At 44.9% G+C, this 10,356-nt stretch overlaps 1 protein-coding gene across 2 annotated transcripts in view; it reads right to left on the bottom strand.

Moving 5' to 3' along the window:
• The window catches only part of IGF1R (insulin like growth factor 1 receptor), a 190,730-nt gene that overhangs the window by 9,558 nt on the left and 170,816 nt on the right, over positions 1–10,356 (bottom strand). For both annotated transcript variants that reach the window (XM_053364866.1, XM_053364868.1), the window contains 4 exons: positions 10,183–10,293; positions 7,100–7,259; positions 5,946–6,075; positions 4,152–4,286 (listed from right to left, as the gene is read on the bottom strand). In XM_053364866.1, coding sequence (XP_053220841.1) covers positions 4,152–4,286; positions 5,946–6,075; positions 7,100–7,259; positions 10,183–10,293 — 536 coding nt within the window. The remainder of the gene's footprint in view (positions 1–4,151; positions 4,287–5,945; positions 6,076–7,099; positions 7,260–10,182; positions 10,294–10,356) is intronic.

Below are 10,356 nucleotides of genomic sequence, written 5' to 3'. Positions count from 1 at the left end.
ACACGGGCGTGAAACCACCAATCTAGTTTTGCAGCGCTGAGTATCTATTCATTTATAAATGTGTCTCTATGCCGCCACATTGCAAAGTATCGGGGCAGTTTGCAAGGTGAAACTAGAAAACATCATTTAAAAGAATACAGTCGTACCTTGGTCGTTGAATGCCTTGGTACTCATACCAAGCACTCATACCCAAACGCTGCAAACCCGGAAGTGAGTGTTCCGGTTTGCGAACGTTCTTTGGAAGCTGAACGTCCGATGCAGCTTCCGATTGAGCGCAGGAAGCTCCTGCAGCCAATCAGAAGCTGCGCCCTGGTTTTCGAACGTTTTTGGAAGTCAAACAGACTTCCAGAGCGGATTCTGTTTGAGAACCAAGGTACATCTGTACAAACAAAAATACAGATTACCAGTAAGGTGACTGGTTAATAAAAAAACTAAACAGCTGCAAAGGTCTGTCTACATAAAAATGTCTTCAACAGAAAGACAAAATGGAAGATGCCTGTGCCAAATCTCTGCTGGATGTTTTCCACAGCGTGGGACCAACCAACCACTGATACTAAACGACCAACTTTAGTTAGGCACCATGCATTTAAACACTATTATGCCACTTTAGACTCATGGCTCTCCCCCCCCCCCCAAGGAATCCAGGAAAACAGTAGATTCTTAAGGGTGCTGAGAATTGTTAGGAGGTCCCTATTCCTGTGCCTGGAAAAACGTGTTAGTGGTACAACCGTGTGGCCTCATAAAAATGGTATCATAAATTCTAGCCTGGTAATAGATCATGGGTGTTCCAAATAATTCTTTTGGATGGGGGGGGGGGGTGTGTGCGCGCGCGCACAATATGACAGGGGAAGCAAGCTAATTTCTCACAAAAAAGTAAGAATAGTGCCTGTACATTTGGCCACATTCTACAAATGCCACAAGCTTACTTTCTTAAAAATATGAAAGCTGAAAATCTGGGAATAACTGTTTATATGAGGAGGGGGGACTGCCCCCTTACCTTCCCCCAGCAGATGCCCAGGACAAGGGGGTGAAATGTTCTCTCCCCATCCCCCTTTAAGTAAGCCCTATGTTTGCCTAGCTTCCCTCCTCTTGAAAAGCAGGCAGCCTGCAGGAACAGCTGCCACCCCCTCCTCACCTTCCCCCACCCCCTCACAACCAAGGAGAAAGAGTGTGACAAAAATATCCGAGATCCATTTCTGTTACTTCATCGCTGTTCCTCCCCAGCTGACGAAGCTCTGTCTCGGGGGGGGGGGGGAGATGGACGGACTGGCACACCAGCTGGAGCCAAGAGCATGGGACACTGGGCTGGCTTCCTGCCCTGTGGCCTTTGGGCATTGCTGAGGAGATACCACAACCAGTGGAACGGGAGACACGTGACTATCAGCGCCAGCAAGCACACATCACACTTCCTTTAAGCCAGTGCCAGTGCTTCCCATAATAGGAAGTTTTTTGCTACTCGCACCGAGTGGTTAAGGAGGCCTTGTTTATACTGTCTTGGAAACAAGATGCACTTCCCAAGATGGAGGAAGAATCTGTAAGTGGATGGAACCGGGAGGGAGGAGACAAAACCAATATGCTAATAACAGCATCTTCTTTGCTGGATTCCGAATGGAAGTCCGTGTCTGAGGCTGGATTAATATGTAGTTGCAGTTGTGCAGCTGGAAATGAAAAGCAACAACCACCCGCCTTGGTCCGTCAGGGTCCCCCTGTTTAAGCTGGCAATGATTCATTATAGGGACAGTATTTTTACACTTGAAGAAGGCTCCCAGAGCAGCTGAGATATGAGCAATGGGTGGGTGAGAGAGAAGGAAGGAAGGAAGGAAGGAAGGAAGGAAGGAAGGAAGGAAGGAAGGAAATAAATCTCTGCCTGGAGGCTTGCAGTCTAAAAGGCACCATACAAAAGGAACAGCTGAAGGGGAGAGAAGCGGGCAAGAAGAAAATTCAGGTACCCTTAAGTTAATAGTTTTTACACTGAGCAGCTGGAATGAAAACAGTTCAGGGAGAGGAAGAGCCAAATGGAGCTGGTCCTTCAGTAGAGCAAAGAGGACAGGTCCTGGCGATGGATGGTTTCCTGCCCCCTTTGGACCAACAGCAGGTGTGTATGATGCTGGTTGGAACAACACTCCAAACGATGGGGGCAGAGCAACATGATATACAAGCCAAATGTGGAGTAGTGGTTAGAGTGCCAGAGTAGGACCTGAGAGACCAGAGTTCAAATCCCAACTCTGCCATAAAGCATCATCACCATCATCATCATCATTTATTTATTATGCCACCCATCTGACTGGATTGCCCCAGCCACTATGGGCAGCTCCCAACAAAAAACAGCAAAAGCACAATACAACAGCACACACTACATACAGAAATCTCAAACAGTATGTTCTTATTCACAATATATTTTAAAATAGTTCAAAATACTCCTTGAACTCTGGTATTGCCTCTTGCTTGTCTGGATGGTGCATAGACACACACACACACACACACACACACACAGAAATCAACCTACAGTACAAAAGCAAAGTTCCCATTCATTGCTCCATCTTTCACTGATGTGTGGCCCTCAAAAGGATGTTAAGAAGGTAATGTGGTCCTTGTTCCCCAAGCCTGCCCAGGGCAAGACCTTGAACTTGACTTGGTACTTCAGTGGCAGCCCCTGGATTAAACCTTCGTAACCATATTGAGGGCTGGAATTCAAAGCTCTGCAGTTGTCTGCTGCTTTCCAAAACTGAGTCATTTACCCCATGAAGGATCAGAAAAAATGAATTATGTAAAGTCTGACCATCAGTTGAAGCCAATTCAAGGGGGGGAGGAAGAGTTATTGATTCCATAAATCATGTCAGTTGGTACCTATTAGCAACTCAACATTTAACTCTATACGAAACTTCATTCCAAACCCTCAACTTTAATCAGTGACTAATATAGCTTGGAAATGCCCAAAGGAAACAAAAGTATGTGAAATATTTCTCTCAACATTCTATCAGTCTTAATGCTGGGGGGCGGGAAACACCTCAGAGCTTTTAAAACAAAACAAAACAAAACACCCTATTATTCTCATCTATTTGTCCGTTGTCGTCCCCGCCAAAGGAAATGAAAATGGGAAAACATTTCTTTCCCTCTACAGAACTCCAAAACACACACAAGCACACACACCCTTCCTCTCGCCCGCCTTGCTGAGCTATTCCCACAATGTCAAGCATAATTTCAAAGCCGTTTGAGCCTGCTGGAGATTCCCATCCTGGAAGGGAAAGAATGCAAGGTGGGGAAAATCCACTTCCATGGCAACCTCCAACAGGCTCTTCCTCTTGCCCAACCCGAGCGAGCAAGCAGGCAGCAAAACAACACTGGATTGTCACCGGACACCATCCCGAGTTCGCTGGCCAAATAAGCTCTTTCCCCAAGAATCTGAAGCAGCTGGGGCCCCCTAAGCTATTGCATCCCTTGTGTGGGCCTCCGACAAAATCGCAAACAGCAAGGCGCAGCATTTCTTTTCCAGAAAGCCAGTTCACAGAGAAGCGAACCAGGCTTGAAACTAGCTTGTGTAAAAGCTGAGGGTTGAGACAAAACAGCCTAAAGCTGGCTAACCATTGTAGCTGCTTCCGGTGGGAGGAAAACCTTCCGAAAGAAACATTAGTGTTATGAAGATTCCTGACTTGAAAGAATCAGGGGCTCATAGGAAGCTGAAATGGAGTCAGACCACTTGTCCACCTAGCTCAGTACTGTATACACTGACTGGCAACAGCTCTATGGGGTTTTAGGCCAGTATGTATCCCAACTCTAGCTAGAGATTAAACCTGGGGCCTTCTGCATGCTAAGCTCTACTGCTGAGCTATGACCCTTCCCAACTGGAGTTACGGTCAATGAAATACATGCAATACATTGTGTAGGACAGAGGTTTGGCATTGCCCACATAAGACTTCCTAGCTCTGGCTTCACTGACAGCAGTTCTTAATGGGAAACAGCGTAAATGGGAAAGTGATCTTCATGGGCAACTGGGTCTCAGCAAAAAGAATCTGCTTAAATCTGCAGTAGCTCAGTTCCATATCCCCCACCACCCCTTCAGCCTGCCTTGATGACACAGACAGCTTGTTAGCATCAGAGTCAAGGCAGTCAAGTGAGAAGAGAAAGGCAGATAAAGATGGGTCGATACATACAGCATATCAGGACAGTTGTCTGGCTTCTCCAGAAGACCGCCCTCCATCACGAAGCGAAGAACTTGCTCGTTGGACATGCCTTGGTAAGGCTGCTCTGCTAATGTGGCTATTTCCCACAAGACGACACCAAAAGACCTACAAGAAAAGCCTAAAGGTTAGGTAGCATTCTAGCAAACGGAAGTTTAAACTGAATTGGCTACTTTTGTGCACTGTGCTTATGTGAGCATCAGAGAGGGGATCGGGTATTTTGCTCACATCATCATCAACTAAGTAAGTAACCTCCTTCTCTACCCCAGACTTGCAAACGAAGGACAATATCTCACCTCAACAAAGGGAGTCAAGAGCAGAGAAATTCCAGAGGTATGGGAATTGGGCCTAACTGAGGAGGAAATGGAGCAGGGCTTGAAAAAGCCACATGCATAATGAAAGGCTGCTCTGAGGTACGGAGACGGAAAGATCAAAGGATTCCAGCTTTATTATGGGGGCAAACAGCAAGCCATGTGTTCACTGATGGCCCAACATCACATTGGCATTCTTTCTGTGGACTACTGGAGGTACGAGGCTACCTTTTATGGCTTGGAATATACATGTGATAAACCAGTATATGTCGTGGCTTCTGGAAGACTGCGCCTACACCAAAGCCACCACTCAGGAAACCATTCACAAGTTATGGGGCACACGCCTTTTCTGATCTGGTAATAAATCTCTCATTTTGGAAAAAGAAACGAGTGCAACAGCTTTTAGGAAAGTGGCTGTTTGGGTCAGTTGCTTTGAGTGTTTTGCTGGTTTTACACATGCACCTCCCTGAAGTGTAAATTATGTCATGATTTAAAAGTAAAAACTCAGTGTTGATCCGCAGAAAATATCTGCAAAACAGGAGGCTGGGTTTATGACAAAGTCACATGGATTTTGTATTGCAAGTAACACTTTATGCTCCAAATACTACACGGGAATTTTGTGTCTGCACAAGGGACTCTTCCACATGAATGCAGATGCTGGAATCCATCCTAATAGAAACTTGCCTGGTTCTAACTAAAATCTCAATACCCTGGGATCTGGATTCAAATCACGCACACCCCTCCATGCAACACTATTTCTGGCTTGGATGATAGTGTGCTTATTTTACTCCGTCAGTGGAATCTGAAATAAAAGCTATGTAAGCCCAGCTCTGAAATTAGCTTTTCCAGAAGACAGGGCTACAAAGGGAGCAACGGGTTCTCCCTTCCCAAGAATTCTGCAATGGGAAGCCAAGTGGTTTCCAAAATACACTCGTCTATGTAAGAAGCATGACTGCCAAAGCGTGGAGTTTCAAAATGCTTCTCTGGGGCTGTGGGGAAAACGGCATAGACACAAAATGACACAACTTCTAATTTTACAGCTTTAAGTCTATTATGTCAAAGAATTTAATCCAAAGCCCATTTTTATATATATACAAAAAAAGTCCTGGTGTTTTCTTGCAATGTCTCTAGTTCTCCTCTCTAATTCTTTTGCAGCAGCTGCTAAGTAGCCCTGCATGGATATTACAGGACCGAGCCAGCCTTAAAGCCATATAGGTATTTGTTTAAACATGTTTAAAACTGGGGGTTTGGCATGACAGAAGTTCCAAAACAGAGGAAGTAGCACCCTTGAGACTATATTACATAGGGGCCGCAGCAAGGAGTCTACAAATAGGATAGATAACAGGAAAAACCAGAGTTGTTCAAAAGCTTGATGTGGTGTTTTCTCCAAGCCATAATCAAGTTGCAGGGGTTCTGGGAATGTTGCAAAAACAACCCCAGACACATTCATTATTACCAGACGTCCGAGTTTGTCGTGAACACGCCGTCCTTCAGTGATTCTGGGGACATCCAGCGGACGGGCAGCAGTCCCTTCCCACCTTTGCGATAGTAATCGGTCTCGTAGATATCTCTCGTCATGCCAAAATCTACATGGTACACAACAGGACACATGTTGAAATAAATAATAATAATAATAATAATAATAATAATAATAATGGTAAAAATAAAACAGAAGTACCACATTGCCATGAAAGCTGAAGAACCTTATGAACTACCTCTAAACAATTCAAGCTGCCAACAACTGACACCTGAGGGAGAGTCAGAACATTGGGTCCTTCTAGCTTAATACTGGCTACACTGACTGGCAGCAGCTCTCCAGGGTTTCAGGAAGCAGGGGTTCCCAGCCCTACCTGGTGATGCATGCAATGTAACTCACAGAGTTATTGGAAGAATAAAATGAGAGTGGAGAAATCCATGTGGCACACTGCCCCGACCTGCTTAGAGGAAAGGCAGTGTGTACAAATATTATTTCTCCAGTGAATCAAACAGATTGGTCACTGTTGTGGCTCCCCTGGAGGTTTCTATTTGTGCTTCCTTGCATTCACAGGATGCACCACAAATACCTTTTTCATCTGGAGTCATAAGGAGGGAGGAGGAGGAGCCAAAATTCTACCTTGCTGAAAACTGGACATTTTACTCCAGCAGCCTCTAGTGATCTCACAAAGCCCTGCCCACAGCATTTTCAAGCTCTGCCTACTCCACAGCCCAAATAAATGGCCAGAAACTTGCTTTTGCTCATTTTATTCTTAAAAACTTAAAAGCCAAGACACTCAGGGTGCTTGGCTCTCCACTAGACATAGACTTGCCCAGTGTTGTTCTCGAGACATGTGACAGGCACAGCTCTAAACAGAAGTAGCTGCTGAAGATGCATTTTCAGGACCCATCCTATTCTTGCAAACGTAGTATGCTTTAACTGATTTTAATTCTGAATTTTAAATTGTTGTAACCCGCCCTAGGACCTGCTGGTGAAGGATGGGGAATAAATTTAATGATAACAAGCAGCAGGAAAAACCTATTGCAGACCTGTGGCTTCCAAATGCCCTACCTAGAACTAAGATCCTTCTTCCCTTTGTATTTCACCTTTGGACTGAAAAAAAAGGGGGAGAATACCTCCAATTTTCACAGTAAAGTCCTCAGCCACCATACAGTTCCTTGCAGCGAGATCTCTGTGGACAAACTTGTTGGCGTTGAGATAAGCCATGCCATCCGCAATCTCGCCTGCCATCTGAATCATCTTCTTTAGGGCTGGAGGAATATGAGCTGGGTTATTCTGAACAAAAAAGAAGAGAAAGACAACTGTTAACATGAGTTTAAGAAGCTGTTGCTTCCTTCCTTGCTAAATTTTCAATGGTTTGGCTAGGATCTGTTCAGATTCATTTATTTGCATCTAGCCATCAATCCGTTCCAAAAGAAAGGTTAAACACAGGTGGCAAACCCAGGCCTCCCTACTTGGCCCGTCAAGCCATTTCTTTGAAACCATGGCCAACTGCCCTACAGCTGATGTCACATGTGACGTCAGGTGTCTAGCAGGTAGAGACATGACTGCAGAAAGCAGGATTGATGCACAGGGAGTTCAGTCCTGTTCAGGAATTCCAGCCAGTTCCATGCACCAAATTTGGCCCTCTAGAGTGGGAAGGAATACTGTACAAGGAGTTCAATCCTACCCAAGTTTGGACAGACTAGCCAATTCCTGTGCATAGCAGGGGAACAATCAAACAAACATACAGAGAAAAAACTTCTGCAGCAACTATCATCCAACTGTTCCTGGTTGCTAAGCAATATTTCCACCTGCCTACCTTTTAACATGAACAGAATTAACCCTTAAGTTGCACGTGGAATGATCTCTGCTGTACTGTTCCCAACACCTCTGACAGTGGAGGGAAAACATTGCCACCATGGCTCATAGCCACTGAGAGTCTTTCATCCATTAATTTGTGTAATCCCATTTTCCCTTTCAAGGAAGAAATGTAGTTTGCTTCCCAATCACATTTTAATTGCCCTCTTCCACAAATGTGAGGTGCTCCCACTGCTTTAACTGTAAATTATCTACTCCAGAGGCTGACCGCAATGAAGGCAAGTGCCTACAGGGAGACCCGAGCATATACCACTAGCCCTCATTTTAGCAGAATATGGTTTTCAGGGGCTCCCGCTTTCGCCTACCCTATTTGGACCGTGCAAACAGCATGTGGGCGGCTGCAAGCCTTCTAATTGCCAGCATGAATGCTAAATGCTGGGTGCATGACTAAATATTAGTGTTTGTTGCAACACTCATTCATAATTCAGATCAAAAACAAAAAGGGTAACAGCATGTAGCATTTAATACATGAGCAATTAGCTTATCTGTGCGCCTACCAAAGACCCACGCTGGGTTACGCGTAGGCACAGAAAGTTTAATTCAGGCCTGAAAAGCAGCCAGTCTAGCGATGCACATGACAGGCATAAAGAAACAAGCAACTGCCACCTATAATCACTGAGAGGGATGGTGGCTCATGGGGTCCAAATCTGGGCAAAAAGGTCAAAATGACAGCAGTTTACAGGTTTGAGGAGGAAAGCAGAAAATTTCTAGAAAATACAAGTACTCTATACACTGTTCACATATTGAGCATAGACATATAATACTGAATGGGTCTTATATGTATAGAACTATTCTATAATAGTTCTTATAATCTTATAATAGAACTATTTTAACTCTTTTTAAATGTGGAATTGCTTTTAAATGTTTGTACTGTTTTATAAACAGAATTATTATTTTTATATACTCTCTTTAATTGTTTTTACTTTTATTGTTTGTGTGAGGGTGTCCCGGTATTGCACACTATTTTGTAATTGTTTTATAGCTGTATGTTTTATTCTCATAAACTGCTTTGGGACCTTACGGCAAAGCGGGGCAAGAAACTAAATAAAGTAATGAACAAAGAACCTCAACTGCATCTATTCTTCTACAAATGACTTCCTTTTTCTAGGAACTGAGCACATCCGTCTACTACAGAGTGTTGTAACCTCCTTCCCCGTATCATCCGTAGAAGATAACTGCTGTTTGCCTAGCTAGGGAGCAGTGATGTGGGTTTTCAAAATTTAAGACTTGGAACTATTTCCAGTTGGGAATTTGCACATGGTTAATCTAAATCAGAACATTTTCTGTTTGTATCAGGAAGAGTACCCCAGAGAGTGATCTAGTTTATACCATGTTTATTTTACTTGTATTTAATAAACACAGCTAAAAACATCAAAACTGCCAAGCTTGGCTGCTATTGCATTTGAAGTAGGCATCTCATTGTTACTAAGGAACTTATCAAACAGGAAAATAAACCACCCACATCGCTGCCAGGGAGGCCATAGTCAAGGCAGTATCTGAACTGGGAGATGCCCCAGCTCACAGGCCAGACTCTTCACCTGCTACAGCAATATGGAAGCACCCCAAAAACGCACAAGGAGATGGGTCACACACCCTGTTTTGGTTAGGGCACCTCAGGTGGAAGAGGCAAGAATACCTACACCTGGGGCTGGTGGGGTTTCTTACAACAAACCTTCGGTGATTCTGTATTTTCAAATGATGGAAAGCTCTCTCCCCCCCCAATATGATGGAAAGTTCTTATTTTTAAATACAACAATGTAACAATGCTATAACTCTATTTAGGTAAAGGTAAAGGGACCCCTGACCATTAGGTCCAGTCGTGACCGACTCTGGGGTTGCGGCGCTCGTGTCGCTTTATTGGCCGAGGGAGCCGGCGTACAGCTTCTGGGTCATGTGGCCAGCATGACTAAGCCACTTCTGGCGAACCACAGCAGCGCACAGAAACGCCGTTTACCTTCCCACCAGAGCGGTACCTATTTATCTACTTGCACTTTTTGACGTGCTTTTGAACTGCTAGGTTGGCAGGAGCAGGGACCAAGCAACGGGAGCTCACCCCGTCGTGGGGATTCGAGCCGCCGACCTTCTGATCGGCAAGTCCTAGGCTCTGTGGTTTAACCCACAGCGCCACTAGCTCATAACTAAATAGCTACCACATTTCTAAACAGAATTAAGACTGCTAACAGTTAGATGAGGAGTCACTAACCATTTTAAGGCCCATGGGGGACGAGTACCCCTCATTATCTCTCTTCCCCTCCCCAGGTCAGCCTCCTCGCCCCTGCCCCCGGGGCAACTGCTTGGACTGCAAAAAAACAGTCAAACCTTTCAACACAGGACTGACCTCTGTGCCTGGTCGGAGTGACCGCAGGTAACTCTTCAAGTCTCCACGGGTCATAAGTTCCATGATGACCAGCGTGGGCTGGCCCTGAGAAACAACTCCAAGCAGCCGCACCTGAAAGAAGAAAGCCTTGGGTTATTCACCTGTAGAGGCAGCTTTTTATTCAAAGGTGTGCAC

The sequence above is a fragment of the Podarcis raffonei genome, chromosome 14, assembly GCF_027172205.1.
Source record: "Podarcis raffonei isolate rPodRaf1 chromosome 14, rPodRaf1.pri, whole genome shotgun sequence".
Taxonomy (NCBI): Eukaryota; Metazoa; Chordata; class Lepidosauria; order Squamata; family Lacertidae; genus Podarcis; species Podarcis raffonei.
This window is presented reverse-complemented; position numbering and strand designations above follow the sequence as displayed.